This window comes from Enoplosus armatus, chromosome 22 (genome assembly GCF_043641665.1).
Source record: "Enoplosus armatus isolate fEnoArm2 chromosome 22, fEnoArm2.hap1, whole genome shotgun sequence".
NCBI lineage: Eukaryota > Metazoa > Chordata > Actinopteri > Centrarchiformes > Enoplosidae > Enoplosus > Enoplosus armatus.
The window spans coordinates 3,208,608-3,229,009 of record NC_092201.1 but is presented as its reverse complement, the minus strand read 5'-3'; the positions used below and the strand labels follow the sequence as shown (position 1 = coordinate 3,229,009).

The following is a 20,402-nucleotide window of genomic DNA, read 5'->3' as shown; positions in this document are numbered from 1 at the left end:
CAGATCTGCCAGTCGTATAAATTAGGCTTGTTGATCAATGTTTCTGTTATGAAAAGCTTTTGGGCCAGTAGTGTTTAATGAATGAAGAGTTGATATATGATACCTGGTATGTATTCTTGTTTTAAGGCTGTTCAATCAGAGTCTTAGAGCGTGCAAATGATTGGCTTTAAGGTTCATTCTTGACCTTTAGAAATAGCAATTTATGTTATATTATAAAATATTCAGATTCAGATCAGCTTTTAGGCTCTTAAGATTGTTTTTCTTCAGTTTTGTGCAACCTGTGTGTCTAGTTTGAACAGCCAGAAACCGTAATGTTAAATGCCAAAGATCTGTGTGTAGCTCTTCCGCCAATTTATTGATATTAAGTTTTCCAATTATGCTGTTTTTGTTGTACGCAGGGACTGACTATAGTGAACATCATCAGGTTTATCTCACATGATGAGCTCCCCGCAAGCATCGGAGCTCAAAAAACAAAGTTCACTCTGTTGCTCTACACTTGATGGAAAAAAAAAAAAAGGTTTTAATTTCAGACCTGAGCTGCAAAATCCCAAATTACTGACGTCTTTTAGAATCAAAGTAAGGATGATGAGAAGCTTTATAATGATAAATCCTCTCATTTCAGTCACTAATCTGTCTCTTCAAGATGAAAGTCAATAGAAGTCATATTTTAGTGAAAGATTTAGCTGAACTTTGGCCTTTGAGCTCAGGTCTGAAAGCTCGGACCTCAGCAGTGCCTTTCTGAAGTTTGACAGCTGCAGACAGAAAAACAAACCTGCAGGACAGACGGAGGGTCTTCATCAGATCTCTGCAGGCGAACACTTAACTGAGGCAGGTTCATTTTTGTCGTTTTCTCTTTGAATCGTTACCAAACGTGGCCTTTCCTCACACAAGGCGGGCCGCATCTATTAAAGGTGAAATTAAAACAAAAAAGGGTTTCATGTGTTTTATCTCAGATTTTGCGACTTTTCTACTCATTTTGATTTAATTAGGTTATTTGAGGTTGAAGTGGGATTATTTTGCAAATTGCTTTATCTATTGTTTTATATATTTGACAAGAACTGAAAGATTAGTCTGTTTTTTAATCGATTGAAAGAAAATTGAATAGGAAACTATAGATAATTTCTTGTTTAAGCCATTTTCAAAGCAAAAATACCAAAAACTTAACTGGTTCCAGCTTCTCATACGTGAGAATTTGCTACTTTTCTTAGTTTTATATCATTATAAACTGAACATCTTTAAAGAATATCAAACAAAACAAGATATTTGAAGACACAACGTTGAACTCTGGGAAATTGTTATGAGCATTTTTCTATTTTCAGACATTTTATAGACCAAATTTAGATAATTAAAATAATAAACATTTAACTGCAGTTCCAAGTATTTTTACTGGATTAACAGTTCAAAAACTTTTACTAGATCTACAGGTACATTTGACAAAAGACAATTAGGGATGTGAAGATTATTCATCAAATAAAAATATGCTTTTTTTAGCCTGTCGTGTTGGATTTCTGCAGTTTTGGCAGGACTGTAGTGTGGAGCAGCTCCTCCTCTTGTCCTCTGTTTGACCCCAACTCAAGTTTTACCTCACAGACAAGTGGGAACCCCCCCCTCCCCCTGTCTTTCACAAGAACACTAAACTCTGTCTCATGTAAAGTTACACAACGGAGCCTGTCAGCACTGCCTTCAGAGTAAAAGCTCAGTGTCTCGCTTATATTTCAGTTCTATTTCATGTTTGTGGAAGAGGTTTTTGAAAAATCTGAATTACAAAATGAAAAAGTCTCCCCCAAAGAGTTTCACTGTGTGTCACTTTGTTTGATTTTGGTAATTTAATTGATTTAATTAAACAATGATTAATCATCAGACATCAATGCACCACTAATTATAATCCAATAATATAATATATGTGATTCTGAAATGAACCATTCTGCACAGCGACTAGTTTTGGTACTTCCAAGTGTATTTTGATGCTAATACGTTTGTATTTTTACTTAAGTAAGGAGTAAATTCAGGAGTTTTACTTGAAACAGAGTATTTGTACATCATAGTATTGATACTTTTACTCAAGAAGACCCCTGGGGAAACCTTGAAGATCTTTTCGTTCATACAAGTACCACTGAAATATTTCAGTCCCACCTTGCACAATGCTGATCTTACTTTTAGTAAAGTAGATTCTCTCAGTAATGTAGTCAAGGTAAAATGGATGTGCTCAAGTAAAGTAATAGCAGTAGTAAATGTATTTACTTATGGTAAATCTCTCACCTGTAGCCACTCCAGAAGTCTGAAAATACAGAGGCACGAATGGACTGGAAATGCTTTTATTTTGAAGGTCCTTGCCGGATGCTCTAGTGCGCTCAGGTGTGTTGACACTGCTGTCTGCCCCGCACTCATCCATTGCTCCCTTCACTCAGACCTGTTGGATCCTGCAGGAAGAAGAGACGCGGACCCAGAACTCAACCATGTAAGTTTTTGACCCTTTAATCATTTCAAAGTCACACCTCTGCGAACGCCGGAAGTATGGCGGTTCTTTCTGCGTCGCCAAACTGTGTTCAGAAATCCGTCAACTCTTGCTGCAAAAGCTGCGGAGTTGTAATAAAAACACATAAAATATATATTTTGTATCGTTAAAGGCCAAACTTCTTTTCGTCATCAATCAAATGCTTTAAGCAGCTCTTATTGAAAAAACAAAACAAAACGTCAACAGCCGGTTCAAGTGTTATGTTTAGATTACGTTATCAGAATCTGTAACTGTGGGCGGCTGATAAAGTTTTAATTTGACCTGCTTCCTGATCATCAACTTCAATACCTAAGGATTTGTAAAATATATTCTGATTGATGAAATATGCAGGTTCCAAGAAAGAATAAAACGTACATATTTTGGAATAGAGTTTGGTGTACGCTTACTTACATACTGCAAGGTGCCAGGTTGCATCTGAAAAAGCTCTGTTTTGGATGATGGATATGCGTGGGACACTGTTCTGCTGTTTCACTGCAGAGCTTTGTCCGCTTGTCTTGGCAACACAGAGGTCTCCCTTTCTTTCATCTGATAAAGTAAATCATTTTTTTATGTGCTGGTTTTGGGCCTCTGGGGGACAATCTGTGTGGATCATTTCTCATGCCCCCCCCCCTTCCTCTCCACCAGCAGCCAGCACATAAACCTCTTCAACCCCGCTGAACTCTGCAAACCTCTAGTCCGCATCCCACTGTTTCCAAAGACATCAGATGTGTCAAGCTGAATTGCACAACTAGCAAAGCTGATTATAGCGCGCTAAAAACTACAAACAAGACACAGACAATGGGGAAAACAATGGACATAGTGGATGTCCATTGTAGATTAATAACCTTTTGATTTAATGATCCGTCTCAGTGAAAGCATACATTTCTGGATTACTATGTGGAGGATATTGTCATAATGTAGATTTTTCTGCTTCTCCTCACCTTCTTTTAATTCTGATAGTAGGGAACAAAGAACCAAACTCCAGAGGAAATCCTTTACATTTAACACGTCCAATAAAAACACCCTTCAGTCTTATTTATTCACCTAAACATTGATCTGTAAGCACTTGCACAACAGTGTGTGACAGACTCTTGGACTGAAGGGAGCAGCTTTGTGTAACCAGCATGCAGCGTTACATATTACTGTGAAACATCTTATACATGTCAAAGTTCACTTCACCATGTGTGACACGACACTGGTGATGTGTTAACTGCAGACTGTGAACTGCAAACAAAAGACAGCAGCTTTAAAAAAAAAACACACCCTTAAAGTTTTTTATCAAAATGAAGGTGAAATGTGCACAAAGAAGGTAAACAACCCAGTTTGATCCTTAACAGACCTTCTTTATTTTGCAATGTTGTGGATTAAGGGCTGTGTTGTATGTGCATAGATTAAATCATGTTAAATGTCTTTTTTGCAGATGTTTGGCCCTTAGAAAACTATGAAATGTTCACTAGAAAAGTTCAAAACATTTAAAACAATCAACATTGCTGCAGTCTGAGGTTAATGCCCCAACAAAATGGCTGAGGGTTTGTTGTTTCTGCTGTCTTTCAGGTTGGATAAGAGGTCGTTATTAGCGGCTCTGCTCGCGGTGGCTGTTGGACTTTACCTGCTGCCTTCTCCCATAGACCCCAAACCACATGTGTGAGTGCACACACACACACACACTCATGATATACAGTAGGTGAAAAGTTAACGTCATCATCATCTAAGTTATTAGAGTTTATCCTGTGAGGAACATGAATGTCTGATATTTCACTATAAAACACAAACAACAGCCTCCATAATATTGTTAATTTACTGTGAAATATCAGCACTTCAGCGCTTCAGTGCTGTGTACTTTTACTGCAGTTGTTGGTAACCGTTAAATCCAGATCTGTTCCTCCAGACTGAAGGGGCCTCCTCCGGCCCTCGAGGGCCCGCTGGCCGTCAACACCCGACTGCAGAAGGGCCGCAGACTATTTACTGGGAAACTACACGGACCAGAATCCTTCACTGCGGACGAGGAGGGTGAGCGTGCTGGATTTTATGTCCGTGTCGGACTTTCACAAGTGATTTAAACTCTCAGAGGTTATCTCGTCAAGAGCTTGATGGGTTTGACCTCTGACCTTTGCCTGTGTCGTATGCATGCGTATTTTGTACCTTGTTGCTTCCTGTACTGTCTCATGCGACATGTTTTTGACATTTATTTATCCAGAGGTTCCTGCTTTAGTATTTGTTTTTCAGTGCTGCTTCTTTTTCACCCCTTTTGACAGGTAAATGAATTTCCATGGAGATTTTAAGTGTCCCATGATGGTCTGGATGTGTGTTTCAGGTAATGTGTACACAGGAACAGTGGACGGGAAGCTGTGGAGGATCGGTCCTGATGACAGCCTCACTCTCATCACACAGATGGGTCAGAATTTACCAGAATGTGGTTCGTGTTTTTATTCTTACACGTCTGTTTCTTCTTCTGTGTTTTTTCAGGGACGACCGTATCCTTCCTCTTTTCCTGTTACTGGTTGTTCTTGTCTTTTGCAGTCAGTGTTTTAGAGCTGTTATGACTTTCCTCAGCCTACAAATGAGCTTTATAAACTTAATTAATCTATAACATCATCAGTGAATTGGTGGTTTTGAGATACTGACTTGCTCATTATTTAAACAGCTGAAATAAATTACAAATGAAAAAATTGTGTTTTTAAAATGCTGCACAAACACTTTATTTTCTTAATTACTTAAAGGGACTCTGGCCTGTTAGCAGCATAAGTCAACAGCTTGTTTTCACTCTTTTATTGTGTGACGACATAAGATCACTTATTCACGAGCACACACTTGAGCATGTCGTGTCTCTGCGTCTGCAGGCAGCAGCACAGACTACGAGCCTGTGTGCGGTCGTCCTCACGGCGTCCGTCTGGATCGTCGCGGTCAGCTGATCGTCGCTGACTCCTACTTTGGGCTGCACAGCGTCGACCCCAAAACTGGAGAAAAGACTCTGCTGCTGGCGAACTCACAGGGTATAATGTGTGTGTGTGTGTGTGTGTGTGTCCCAGTTAATTATAATTTGTGAATTATAATCTGACCCTTCTTTCCTCTGTTCCTCAGGTGCTGATGGCGTTCCCTTTGCCTTCCTGAACGGCCTGGAGATTTCATCCCAAACTGGGATCATTTATTTCACCGACTCTTCCAGTCGCTGGGGACGCAGACACGTCAAACTGGAGGTGAAACGAGGGGAAAGGATTTAGCTGAAAGCCTCGGCCTTAAAGAGATCCTCCAGTCGCCTCTCTTAGATTTGAAATGTAAAAGCATCATGAAGAGTGCGAAGTCTTCTAATGGATAACCAAGCAAAGGAAAGCCGATGCCAGCAGAGTCCATTTAGGGTTTTTTCCAGCGTTGCTTGGTAACTGCAGCCCTCCAAAAAACACACGAGGACACGCTTGTTTTTTTTACTTGGTTTGCCAAAACAAAGACGGCAAAGAGTCCATTCAGTTCAGCTGAGAGCTGCTGACGAGGACAGACGTGTTTACGTGCACTTGAAATAATTAGACTTCATTTTATTCAAGTGTTTTAAACTAAAGGTAGGAAATCAGAAACTAATAACACTAATGAACTAAGTATGCTAAATAAGCAAAAGTAAGTGGACTGTAACAAATAATTTAAAATGAAGCAAACTCAAGTCTAAACTAAGCTGAACTAGTAAGTAAGTAAGCTCATGCACATTAAAGTGTACAGGTGACAATGAATTGAATTTACATAATTATGTCTTAGGAAGTCTTTTCTTTTTTTGTGTTCATGGATTGATTTTATTTACTCCACTGCATTTAAAAATGATCGAAACTGAACTATGATGAGCGAAGATATTCTAGGATAAGATAAATATGATAATCTAAACTGATCCAGACTCAACTAAGCTGAACTAAACAAAAAAGATAAATAAGCTAACCCGAGCCGTCCGATGTTCCAGGTGATCGAGCTGAACAGCCTCGGCCGCCTCCTCTCCTACGATCCAGAGACAGGAAGTGTGACGGTCCTGCTGGACTCTCTCTACATGCCCAATGGCATCGCCCTGTCGCCTGACGAACACTTCCTGTTGCTGGCGGAGACCAGCATCGGACGCGTGCTGCGGTACACACACACACACACACACACACACACACACACACACACACACACGTTAAAACATCAGACACTCAGCTGACTCTCCGTCCACCCTCAGATACTGGCTGAAGGGCCCGAAGGCTGGCACCAAGGAGATCCTCTTGGACAACATGATCGGTTACCCTGACAACATCCGACTCAGCGACCGCGGAACATTCCTGGTTGGCATAACGACGACACGGTTCCGGAAGGTCGTGCCTCCCTTCCTGGACACGATCGCCCCGTACCCGGCCGCCAAGCGCTTCCTGGCCAAGGTGAGCGCGTCTACACCGACAGCTCACAGCTGTAGTTGATTGTTTGATATCTTCCAGTCACATCTGATATATAATCAATATGATCTCTGGAGAAATGGAGGGACTAGTGTTAAAGACACAGATACCTTTCTTACATACTCCACTTTCAGCTCTGCAGTTTTCATCAGGAGTTATAAGCAAATCTACTTTCCCATGATGCATTTCCGCTGTGTGATTCACAATTATTTAGTCTGTCGGTCAGTAGAGAATAACAGGCTTTGTTCCAGGCTGCACTGAGACCAGATAGTGTGAAATCTGACAGGACAGGGGCAGGACCCTTTAGTGACACACACACACACACACACACACACACACACACTTGGAAGAAACAGGTCTGAACTCCCGGTGAACTTTTGGGAGATGTCAGTTGAGGTCACGCTGACAAAGAAACAGTTTAGTTTAACTTGCTTCCAAAAAGAGTCTTAAAACTTTATTTAAAATAAACACGTGACCAGAGTGCTACGTGGTTTTAAGGAGTTTATAATCGCTGGATGACACCAGTGTTTGTGTATTAAATGTGTTGTTTGTGTTGCCAGCTGATTCCTCTGAGCTGGTACAACCTTCTGTTGCCGCGCTACGCTCTGGTCCTGGAGCTCGGACTGGACGGTGAGATCGTGGGAACGCTGCACGACCCTGAAGGCCGCCTGACGTGGGCCGTCAGCGACGTCTTCCAGCACAGAGGGAGGACCTACCTGGGCAGCACCGACCTGCCGTTCCTGCCCGTCCTGGAGGGACGGGAGAGCTGATGACGGACCGCAGCCGGACACAGACAACTAAATGTAGGCTTATTTGTTTTTATTTTGGGACAGGTTTAAGTTTCTGTACATGATGGAGGAGCTACGAGGACGTTTGTGGCGCTTCTGGATTTTACGCGTTTTTTAAAGCTTTTTAGTCGACGTTCACCTCTGGAGTGACGTGTGGATGTTGCGTAGATCAAACCTGGATGTTGGTGGTTGATGGTTTCAGGTCGGACCCTGTCACCCACTAAAGACCTGAGCGGTGAACTGAGCGACTATGATCATCTAAAGACATTTTTAGAAAAGTCTGACTTCCTGTTGGAACAGAAAAGAACTTCCGTCTGCACAAATGGGTGTGATGTGATGAAATGCCGTCCGATGGAATGAAATTTAAGTACTTTATAGCACAAAAATGGTGAGTTAAAACTGTATTAAATACCCAGAATACTGTGAAGTTAAATTATAGACTATTATAGATTAAATATGATAGAAATAGGTAAGTTAAAAGAGCTCCTATAACATCGTCAAACTCACAATGGACAGTTAAAAACACATTTTTCTTCCTGGTGCCTACGTTACCCACAATGCAACTGAACTGTCCTGGTGGGAAGGAGAATAAAACCAGAATAAAACTTGAAACTTCAATAGAGACACTTGATGATGTTTGTATTTACCTTCTTTCTATTAATAGTTTGTTTGTCAGCTTCATGGGAGCTCAAACTGACTCGGAGTGATTTCTCCCGGCCTGGACCGTCGACCTGCTTTCTCTTTGAGGAATTTTAAATTAACTTTGGAAATTTGGGAATGTCTCCCCATTAATACCATGTTGTAAAGTTAGATTTTAAAATAAAGATTTTATATGAAATTAAAGTTTCACTGAGACTCCTGAATATCACATTTGTTGCAAAAAGATCCAGAAGGATTAATCGATAATCAATTAATAGTAAAAATGTAAAAAAAACCAAACACTTGCTGGTCCTTAACTCCTTATTAGCTTGTCTTGCTTTTATATAATTGTAAATATCTTTGTGTTTTGGACTGTTGGTCCGACAAAAGCTAGTTGAAGACGTCATTTTGGACTAAACTATTTATTCTGACATTTAATAGACTAAACAATGTATTGATTAATCTAGAAAATAGTCATTGCAGCTCTAGTTGCAAAATACTTATGATTTTATAGATGTGTTTTTTACAGTTTTTGTGTCTAAACTTTAAACTTTGAATTAGCTTTCAACAGGAGATGCTTTTCTGATTCCTAACGCAGACGACAAGAGTGCGTTCGACAGCAGGTGAGTTTAACTCAACAGGCCTTTTCCCAACAGGTAACTGTAGCCAGAAAGACATAAAGGTCAGGCCATAAAGACTAAACTAAATTTTTAAGGCCTGATATTTGTAAAATTGACAATTTTTAGGGCTTTTCAAAACAGGAAAACTGAATTAAAAACTTTTCATATAGCACTTTTCTAAAAACTAAGCAAGTTAACATGTTTTGTTTCTTGTTCAGACCCATCGAGATCAGATTAAAGTTGAAATGAGACAGAAATCTGGTGGAGAACTGACTGACTGAACAGAATTGATCTTTTGAGAATTTATTTATTTGGACAAAAACACAAACCTAAAATACATCATCATCATTATCTTCATCAAAGACTACTCTGAAAAATAAAACTAAGTGTTCCAAAAACAACAACAGTTCTGACAGGTTTGAAAGTGCATCAGTGAATTGAAGCATAAGAGGGAAAATAATCACATAGTGTACGTCGAGTCCTGCGGCCTCTGCTTTAAAATCGCCTCACGTGAAACTTAAATTCAGTCCGAACAAAGTGACTCCAGAGGAAGAAAGAGCTGTATGAGCGATTTATCCGAGAATAACAACCACAGTAGCAGCAGAACAAATGATTCACAATTAACAGTTTGTCTGCTTGCTTGTCAGTAACAGAAATAACTCACAAAGTTAACACACACAAAAAAAAAACCTCAGTCTTTTACAACAAATGTCATGCAGACGCACCGCGACAGAGACTTTCTGAACGTCATTTAATCCTCAGGAGTTTCCCTCAGACGTCTCTAATCAGATCTTTGGTTGGAAGTTGATAATCTACAGATTGGTTCTTAATTTAAAAACGTTTCGCCACAAAAAAACTGGCTGTAGGCAGCTTCGATCTAAAATATATCAACCTGTGTTATGAAATGTTTCGACAGCGACAGAAAAGGATGATTATTGTTTAGATGTTTTTGTCTAAATTTATGGCGTAAACATGAACGTGAGCCAAAGGAAAAGAAACAGTTCCCTTAAAGTTTGAAGGAGACGGTTGCATTGAAAAATATATCAAATATAGATTCTTCTTCTGTTTCAGTCGTTGGCCTTTAAAAAGTTCTCACATCCCACCCATAAAGCAAACACCACGAAACTGTGCTGAATGAAACCCTGACGATCTTCTATCTAAAACCGACTGCTTCCTCGTCTCCCATCAGGAGCTTCATCTCTGCTCTGAACCAACGCTTCAAAATGTGGCTCAGTGAAATGCTACAAAAAGGAGATTATTAGTGAAATACTTTTTTTTCTTCTGTCCATTAAAGTGACTTAAATAAACTCAGTATGAAATGTACAACACAGGAAATCAATGAGATGACAATTACAAAAAGACAGACTTCTTGCGAAAGAAAAAGGTGCTTTAACACGACGAGTATGAGTCTGTCTGCAGTGATTAATCAGATTTGGAAATTTAACTTCACCCCGATGCCACTAATTATTCTCAGAAATCATATTAGACTAATTAATTTTAGTCACAAAAGTTGCTTTGTAACTAAAACATCTTCCGAATGAGCCATGTTTTCCCCCACTGCTTGCTAACAGGCACTAATTTGTGAGAGATCACTATGATGTGTTGTCTGTTTATGAACTTCCTGTAGGTGGCGCTCTTTTCTTCTTTGTCTGTTCACTACTTTGTTCTTTTTCTATTTACTTCTTCAGGTTGGCTCACGACACCTCCCTCATGGCCGAATTCAGGCGCGAGTTCACCTCCTTCAACCTTTTTAGCATCGTGTTTAGTTCATTATCTCACTACCAGACTTGTGCTGCGTCACTCTGAAACACTGTTTACAGTATTTATTTATTTATTTATTTATTATCAGCATCAGAACAGTGACATCACTTCCTTTTTCGGGGGTGATGTGACCTTTACTGTTCTGCTGCAGCCGGTTTGTCCTCAACAAATTAACAAGTGACCACATTGTTGTTGCTGATCACAATGTGTATTATAAATATATAATTAATAATTATATATTATTAATATATTGTAATTATTTACAGTTTGCAAGCTGTCAATTGCGCCAAACGCGTTCAGTCGAGAGTTAATCAACTGCAAATTGATCGCTAATTTTGATTTATTTAGTAAAAACGCAAAAAAAACGAAAAAACAAAACATAGCTGGTAATTGCTTTTCAGACAATTCACTTGTTTTTCTTCCAGTTTTGTAAATTGGCCAATTTGGGATTTTCTGACTGTTTAAAAAAACGCGTCACATGAAGTAATAATTAATTGCTTGATCGACAGCGGAAATGATCTCTAGTGTTACTGCTGTCTATAATGTGACACGAGGTGCGTTTCCATTCACCTGTTTGTATGCAGTTTTTATGTTTTTAGGCTCGGCTGAAGCGGAAAAGTTGGCGTATCAATAAAAGCTAAATATGACTAAGTGCAAAGGAAATTAATCACGAAGAGACTAAAACATCCACTGAAGAGACAAAAAGTGTCAGCAGATGAATAATAAAACTAATCCATGACACAAAAGAAATGCCATGTTTTCATCACGTTTTCAAGCTAGCTCTTTTAATTACGTCATCTTGTTAGGCCCTCTTCCTCTGCAATGGTGTGAAGGCACCTGACTGGAGAATTAGCGCCACCTACTGTTTATCTCGATGAACCAACTCCCAATATATGCATGAAGTCACATTTTCTGAATTTGGTTCGCTACATCTGGATGAAACCTGGCTGCAGTCAATGTTGCTGAAGGAGCTTTCGTGAACTGGCTTCTGTTTGGCTCATTGATACGATGATATTCTCGACAGAGAGACGAACAGACTGAATTTATAAGAACTGGGTGAAACGTTGGATTTTAAATTAATACGACTGGCCGCGCACACATTTAGTGCTCAGTAACGCTTACAAGGAAACAGGAAGTGAATTAATGGCTTGTGAGTGTGAATCTATCCTGATTAATTTGGCTTCCCCGCACACACACACACACACACACACACACACACACACACACAGACACACACAGACACACACACACACACACAGACACACAGACACACACACACACACTAAACAGCAGCCCAGACTGGAAGCTTTAAATGTGGGTCCTGCACCCAGAGAGGCCTCCTGTTTCTATGACAACCCACCTATTCCCCCAAAATATGACCCCACCTGATCCCTTCTGCATCCATGTACAAAGAGACTGGCTCAGGGGACCTGAACACAAGGCAACAACAGCAGGAAACAGCCCCTCTTCCTCCGACCTTCGTCTGCTCTTCTTATTTCATCCTCTGCCTGAGTCTGCTGAGTCGCCAGCTGTGGCTGGTAAACATCTGTCGAGGGTCGAATTTATACCTGAGAAGACACAAGACAGAGGAGTTGATGCTCGTGTGTTTATTTGAGGGTCTGTAATTTCCACTACAGCAAGAACTACAGTATGTAATTTGACACTAATTATAGGGATAATAGAGAATGTTCAATTAATTAATTTTCTAGTCCTGAATATTTACTTGGGTTAAAATTGAGTTTATCTTCCCTATAATTAGTTCAAATAATCTTTCTTTCTCACTTGCTCTTATTAGGTAATTATTCAGAGCCATAAAATAAAACATTACCAAATTTGGATCATTTTTTGTTTAAATTATCTTTCTGTGATTAGAGATTAGAGCTTTCTGTGAAGTGTTTTATTTTCAATATTAAACGACAAGTAAAACTCAAATGTAAAATATCAGATTTGGATAAGACTGGATGTAAATTAGATTTTAAAAATATCTGAACTGTTTCTTGTTTTTCCACTTATTTAATAGCAATCTGGTGCAGCAATTTAGCTTCTTGTTTGTGCATTTTTCTTTCCATTTGTTCTTAATTATTTATAACCTGAAGATTCTCTTAACTGTGCTCATCACAAGTGGACCTTTGTTTACTGTAAGTTTCGGTTAATCAGAGGTAGAAATTCTCTATACAGAAGTATAACACAGTCGTGACAATCAAAAATAAAGAAATGTAGCTTTAAAACTAATTGGTATTAATGAAAGCATTTTCTAAATGTATTCCAAAAACAAACATGTTCAGATATGTATTTTAGTTTGTTGGTGCCCCTTCTTAATTGTTTGTACAGTTGATCAGTACCTTCTAGCAGCAGGAAACACTATAAATGTGTTGTTTTTTTTTAATGTGGATATTTTTCAGTGAAACAGTCAAGCACGGCGGCGCTGAACAGACCTCGGATCGTACACGCCGGGCGTCCGACACGACTGTCCGGAGCAGGACTGCAGCATCATCAGCCGATGGTTCATCTTCTCCAGGACTTCCTGGTCGATGGTCTTTGCGATGTTGGTCAGCTGGTAGGGGTCTCCTGTCACGTTGTAGACCTCTACAAACACCTACAGGGGGCGCACAGCCACAAATAACGTTAATCAGATCGGAGGAGTCGACTGTTATGAAACTAAACCACAGACGCACAGCACAGTGTCATTCTTGATTCGACCACCAGATGACGCCAAAGTAAGGGATTTTCCTGTACACATAGTGGCTTTAAGTCACATAATTAATTCCAGCACATTGAAACATACATTTCTTTTCCTTTTTAATCATAGCAGGTGCCTTCACTCTTAACGATTTTAGGTCACAACTAATAATAAGATGAACACTTCCCCGCACCTCGTTATCGTCAAACTCGCAGTACTGCAGGTTGACAGAGGGGGCGATGGTGCGCACACACGCGTAGGTGTTGTTGTACGAGTCCTCGCACACACAGTCTGGGAAACACTCCTGGAGAAAGAGGACAGACGGAAGAAGAATCAAGGTCTCTGCAGCAGAAGAAACTCGTCTTTCCACCACAGATCAATAAAGTATAAATAAAGTTTCATCTCGTACCGACACTCCTGGTCCCAGCAGGGGGCAGGCGGGGTCCGACACGTTGCTTCCCTCTCCTTCATACTCCACCAGGATGTCTGTTCTCCAGCTGCTGCTGTTCATCTTCCCCTCCTGATGAAACACACACAGATTATTGATGTCACTCATTTTCAGCACTGCAACTTTACTACGACTTTAGAATTAGAATAAAAGGTTTCAGTTCATCTTAACTGATGAGTGTTTTTATAAATAAAACTAATATTTAATACTTAAGTCCATCTGTGTTTATTCTGAATATTTTAAAATGTATATATATCAATACCTGAGATTGAAATGATTTGAAACTCTGAAAAATGTAAAAACCAAAAAAAAAAAAAAGAAAAGAAAATTCAGACGCCCAAATCAGGCAGATATTCTGTAAAAAATGTTTAAAAAACTATGAAACAATAAGCCTTAACTTTGGGAGAGAACCACCACTCATTGTATAGACTAATATTAAGCTTTGACAGAATTAATTTAATTTAATTACAGGCAGGGTGATTTTGTACTACTGACTCCATATTATATATACTTTACTTATTTATTTGTAACTCCAACTAATTTAATACATTTTTTTTATGTTTTTCTTCTCATTTATATTTATTTATCTTTATAATTTATTGTATTTTTCAAATTTTTATTTTTTATGTCAAACTGAACTGATTTATATGTACATGTAATTGTTTATGAAATCGATTCTGTTTCATTACTGTATTACATATTGGGTTTATTAAACTGTAGCTGTGGCACTGAAAAAGACAAACATGAAGCTGAGCGATCTCACCATGACGGGCAGGAAGGACATGCCGTCCATCTGCGTCTTGTTGACGTTGTAGCCAGCGATGTCCAGGATGGTCGGGCCGAGGTCGACGTTCGCCACCAGCATCTGACAACGAGACGAATTCATTTAGTTCAGTTCAACAGATACAGCAGGGATAACAACAGGTGTGTGTGTGTGTGTGTGTGTGTGTGTACCTGGCTGGTCTGGTTGGGCTTGATATTTGGTCCTCTGACCATGAGAGGAACTCTGATGTCAAACTCGTAGAGCTGCCTCTTATCCAGAGGAAGAGAGAACTGACCTGAAAGAGACGTGAAAACACAAAGAAACACTTCTTCAGTCCTCACAATGTTGAGAAATCCTTCTGAAGATGTCTGTTTACAAGGTTTTGATAAATGAGAGTGAAAACATCTTCTCCTTGACAGCAGCTACACAAAAAGGGTGTATAGATGTGTGTGTGTGTGTGTGTGTGTGTGGTTACATACCTGTGTGGTAGCCGTTGTCAGAGGTAAAGAACACGTACGTATTATCCAGTTCACCTCGGACCTCCAACCTCTTCACTATTCTCTCCACCAGGTCGTCCACGGATAGTAAAGTTTGCCACCTACAGGCCAGGAAGAACGACAAGACGCCTGCAGTGAAACCAAACTGAACTAGAAACATACCTCATAAAAAGGGTACGATGACTATTAGATAAACTATCTTGTTTACTTACAATACTTGAAAGTAAAGAAAAATAAGTAGAACTGAGTCTGGACGGACAAAAGGACCTGGAGAAAGATAAGAGGTAGGGAGAGAAGGAGAGAGGAGAGGAAAGATAACAGGAAGGGAGCTCAAAGAGGAAGACGAGGACAGAGATGACTCACCGTTTCCTGAAAGCATCATCCAGAAACTGAACGGAGGAGTTGGTCATGGGGGTTTTAGCCTGTCTGATCAACCAGTGTTTGTCCTGAAGAGAGACGGAAAGAAAACACCACCAGAGTGATTTTCATGGGGGATATTTTAAAGTCAATCACATGAGAAAAGCCCCAGGAGAAGCTGGACGCTACCTTCCCGTGGACGTTGAAGTTGGGGTCTCGGGGAGCCTTGGTGTTGTTGAAGCTGTCCTGGTACTGAGGAGCTGCGGTCCACGGGGAGTGGGGGGCCGGCGTGGATACCATCATGAAGAACGGCTGGTAGTTGGATTTATACTGGAGGAAGTCCAGAGACATGTTGGCCTGAGAGACACCGAGAGAGACAGAGGAGCTGAACTTACTTGCGTTCAAGATAGATCACCGTTTTCAAATGTGTCATTAGTATCATTTTAGTTTTAAAACTAAGTAAAAGTATTTAATTTATATAAAATCTTTATGGTCTTTTCTCTCAAAACACCTCTGAAGGAAACCAAGAATCATATGCATTAAAATAAGACGTCAGGTGCTGTAACGTTTGTCGGGTGTCTCACCAGGACGTCCGTCAGGTAGTCTTTGCTGTAGTCGGCTCCATGTTTCTGAGCCTTCCCGTTCACTGACAGAGTGTAGTTGTAGTATTTAGAGTTCTTCTCCTGGAAAACACAAATGACTCCCATGGAATATCTTATTTTGTAATACAATCATTAATCATAAAAAAAAGAGAGTTTTTATGACGCAGATCTTAGAATTTGATTATCATTAGTTATTTCTTTGACTTTAGTTGTTGTATGGGCTACAGTAAATTGCGATCATTTCAACCACCTGTGTTTGTCCTTATTAGTGAGAATATGTGCAGAAAGCTCCGGACTGAGGGTGCTTTCAATACCTTATATAGATCATAAAAATAATTTGGTGGAATCAGAGGAGTAAAAACTGCTGCAGCCCCTTTGATTCACACATTTTCTGACAGCAAATTAGCAGATTACAAACATCGTTAACTTCACATTCATCGTGGTCACATGTACTGACACATGATCCAAGAGAAGTTCTCAAATCAGCATTCTCTACACTTCATGGTGGCTGTCGGACATGGTGTGTCCCCTCCCACTGAACCAGGTTTTAAAGAGAAACTAAAGCTGAGGGGGACCTGAAGACCTGACTTACCAGCAGGTAGGATACATAAAGAAGTAAAAGTCTCATCCAGCCATATAAACTGCATGAGTCTCTCTCTGTGTTATGATAAGCTGTCAGGTCTGTGTTTGTTCAGTGAAGATAAAGTGGTCTGCACGGCGGACGTGACCTCTGTGTGACGACTTCTGTAAACCAGTTACAAGAAAATCTAATTTTTGCGTATTCATTAGTCTGGCTCCTTCTGCAGAGAGCTTCCAGTCACATGACGACGTAAACTTACTCACGACTCTTGACGCACCGTTGCTAAGATGCTAGTGAGCTAAAGCCTCCACCGTAAACATCTGTGCACTATGAAGGCTCATACTTTGACATTTTTAATACCAAAAAGAGTTCAATTTTCCTCCCATATGTTGGTTTTATTTTTCTAAAGGGTGACTAAAAGACCTCTGACACAACCTTTAGTCCATCACTGGATACTAAAACTGTCCACTGGAGCCCAGAATGATGATTAGAAGAGGAAAGGTTAATGGTCTCCCACAGATAACCAGTGTAGCATGGATACATTCTACATGAAAGACAATTAAAAGACCAATATTAGCTCAAAATATCCACCTGACTCATATGCAGGAGAAATGTAATATGTGATGTGAGAGTATGTGATGCATTATTACCTTAAGCTTCATGGTATTGTGACTTCTTGTTTGCGTCAGTAAGAGTTTCAGGTTTTTAGTTAATGGCTAAAGGCTTATTTCTGACGATGCCAGACAGGAAGGAGCCTCCGAGTAGTATTTGTGTCTGAAAGGTTAAAAATGCCGAGCTTCAGTCTTACCAGTCCGACCCAGTAGTTCCAGCCTGGAGGAACGTGCTCCACTCCACCAGCCTCTGAGTGTCCGTACTGAAACACACAAACAGATATAATAAGCTTAATATAGTATGATAATGAAAAGTAAAAGCGGATGAAAGTCCACATTGTACGTCAATCCATCTGATCAGTCTGGACCAAAGTGGTGGACCGTGGTGGGACTTACCATCCCCAGAGACACGCCACCAGCATGGCTAAAAACTGTTCAAGATAACTGGTTGAACTGGTTGAACTGCTCACCACTCGTGTCCACACTAAGAGACATGTGTGCTGGTCTGTGATGAGGAGTTGACTTTGATTAACTTCAAGGGGTCAGAAGTCAAAAAGGTTTGGAAACACTGACATACAGGGAGGGAGGAGGGAAAACAGGGTTAAGGGTCATTTTTGTTTTGCTAATTGGGCTATTTGGACGCCTTGGTTCCCCATCTGTTTATCACAAGGCTAGATGCAACTTTGACTGTTGGACTTTGACATCTCTGACATGAAATCGCATGATTTCGCTTGTGACTGTCACTTTAAACAATCAACTGAAATGACTTGACGTTACAGAAATGCTGCACAGAACGTCTCTCTTTTCATGCAGTTTTTTTTTTAACATATTTAGCTTGATGACGATTAGTTGACAACTTGACCTGCCGACTGGTAAAAATTAGCAGTTGTAAACCAGAATGGGGACCACATATGGACTGAACTGGTGCGGATCAGGGTCGCTTATTCTTAGGGTCTTAGGGTCTTATTCTTGGACGACAGACTAAAGCCTCTGTGCACACTGATTAACACATTTAAGGGCGGTTAGTGAACAACAGGAAGTCCTTTGACGTGCAATTAGCCGATGTAAAAATAACTAAACCATTAAAAGGAAATGATTTTTCACTTCCTTCATTCTTAAGATAAATGCAGGTTTCCTTTCGTCTTAAACAATTAAAACTAACATACTTAGAACACTTACAGAAAAGGAGTCCTTGATGCTTAAATACCCAATGTGGAATTTCCAAGCAGAGAAACATGCTGCCGTCTGTATGAACCAATACAAAGGCTGGAAATATCTCCCCTTACCTGGTTAAGATATTTCCCAGCAAAGAAGGTCTGGTAGCCGCCGTATGTCCGGAGCAGGGCGGGGAATGTGTGGGCTTCCTCGCTCTTCTGCCAGGCTTTGCTGCTGCAGTTTCCCTCTAACGTGTTGTTGATGACGTGGTGGTTGTGGGGGTATTTTCCCGTCAGGATGCTGGCTCGACTGGGGCAGCACAGCGGGCTGGCAACAAACTGGAGGGAAGATGAAGGGAAAGGGGTTACAGATGGAAAATGGGTCTGCTTTAAGATGCAAAATGTTTGTGGTAAACAGGTGAAGCAGGCTACATCTAAACTAGACCAATATCTTATTTTTCAGCCACTAACTGATCCCTGATGAGACATACTATGACAATAATGATGTTGATTGTTGTTACTTACTGCGTTTGTGAATGATATCCCTGCATCACCAATAAGTTTCTTCGTCTTGCTGAGTGGACTCTGGAAGGAAAAGATTTGACATGATGAGACAAATTTTGCTGCAAGTCTTGCAATCTGACATTAACTGCATCATTTATTAGCTTCTGTCGCACTCAAATTAGGCAACAAGCTCCATTTTTTTTCTTAGTCATCAACACATCAAGACGCAATGATGAAGCTGCATCTCTGTCTTTCTGCCTTCATGACTAAGCTTGTTCTCTACGCAGAAAGTCCACTGCATCAGTACCTAACATGGCTGGAAATGCTGTGTCATTTAAATGAATGTAATGTTCTGTCATGTAAAAGAATACAAGGAATAATAGTTCGCAAATAACCCAACCTTGAATGTGATGAATAATTTATACAAGATCACATCTTTCTGGAAAGCTCATTATAGCAGATTAAAAATATATTCCAAGCTATATCAAGTGTTGTGATTACAGCTGAAATCACAGTAAAGTACAAAAGAAAATAGGACTCACTTCCAACTCAAATCACATAGCTCACATAATCGGTTTTCCTCCTGAATATTTATAATATATACATGTAAAGAAGGGCACTACCACCTAACAGTGTGTTTACACTTGAATCACACTGCCACTAAATTGCTAGATTTTTCAATGGAATTCGGATACACGTTTCTAGCCAAGGGTTTTTAGTGGGAGGGAGGGTGTTTGCTGGAAACTGTGGGAGCAGATTGGAGCAGGTGATAAGGCTGCTGACTCTGTGAGATGCCTGAACGATGTGTCCAACCAGGAGGAATGTGAGCAGTCAGCTTAATCAACCTGGACTCACTAAATGTCAAGTTAATCAATTAATCACATAGTTTCCAATGACATGACTACAATAGAGCCGTAAATGTAAAAGTCACGACTCTCTAATAAGCCCCTAAAATATACATAAAACATTAAAATTCACTCACCAGACCCCCTATAGCGATGTCCAAGTCGTCGGTGAGGATTAAGACAATGTTTGGTCTCCAGTATGATTTGGCAAACACCCCGCTGCTCAGGTAGCTCCACAAAGTGACGCAGATTAGGAGATAACTCAATAAAGTGAGCGGACACGAGCGATTTGAGCCCATCTTCATGATTTAATGATAAACTACTGACGCTGTCCGTCTCTGCCCTCAGCTCCGAGCCTTACGAGACCGTGAGATGTTGTCAGGGAGTCCTCTCGGGAGAAAAACAAGAACAGACTCGGCCCTGTTTCTCTTTCAGACAACACTTCCCTGTTTCCTGGTCATGTGCCGCTCGGCTACGGAAGCCCGAGTCAGCTGATTTGAAGACGTTACGCCCCCAGCATGACTAATGCTTAGAAATAATAATTGTTATTCTAAGGTCTAAAAAACGACATTACTACCCCCCCCCCCCCGCCCTTTGCTGTTTGTTTTATGTTTTATTACAGCATTGTTGTATTTTATTATTCTATTTCTAATTAA

At 40.2% G+C, this 20,402-nt stretch overlaps 2 protein-coding genes across 2 annotated transcripts; one reads left to right on the top strand and one right to left on the bottom strand.

Annotated features, from left to right (window-relative positions):
* Window positions 1-4,013: 4,013 nt before the first annotated feature.
* Window positions 4,014-7,667, top strand: LOC139305379 (adipocyte plasma membrane-associated protein). Its single transcript, XM_070929351.1, has 8 exons — window positions 4,014-4,138; window positions 4,383-4,504; window positions 4,809-4,910; window positions 5,335-5,487; window positions 5,576-5,691; window positions 6,435-6,595; window positions 6,687-6,882; window positions 7,458-7,667. Exons 1-8 carry the CDS (start codon window positions 4,014-4,016, stop codon window positions 7,665-7,667), a joined length of 1,185 nt encoding a protein of 394 aa, XP_070785452.1.
* A 4,444-nt stretch (window positions 7,668-12,111) lies between these two features.
* Window positions 12,112-20,051, bottom strand: gnsa (glucosamine (N-acetyl)-6-sulfatase a). Its single transcript, XM_070929091.1, has 14 exons — window positions 19,884-20,051; window positions 18,923-18,982; window positions 18,530-18,736; window positions 17,441-17,506; window positions 16,035-16,133; window positions 15,640-15,807; window positions 15,457-15,539; window positions 15,076-15,194; window positions 14,788-14,891; window positions 14,597-14,698; window positions 13,795-13,905; window positions 13,579-13,689; window positions 13,141-13,301; window positions 12,112-12,273 (listed from the first exon to the last, which is right to left on the bottom strand). The coding sequence occupies exons 1-14, from the start codon at window positions 20,049-20,051 to the stop codon at window positions 12,198-12,200; spliced, it is 1,635 nt and encodes a 544-aa protein (XP_070785192.1). The 3' UTR covers window positions 12,112-12,197.
* Window positions 20,052-20,402: the final 351 nt, after the last annotated feature.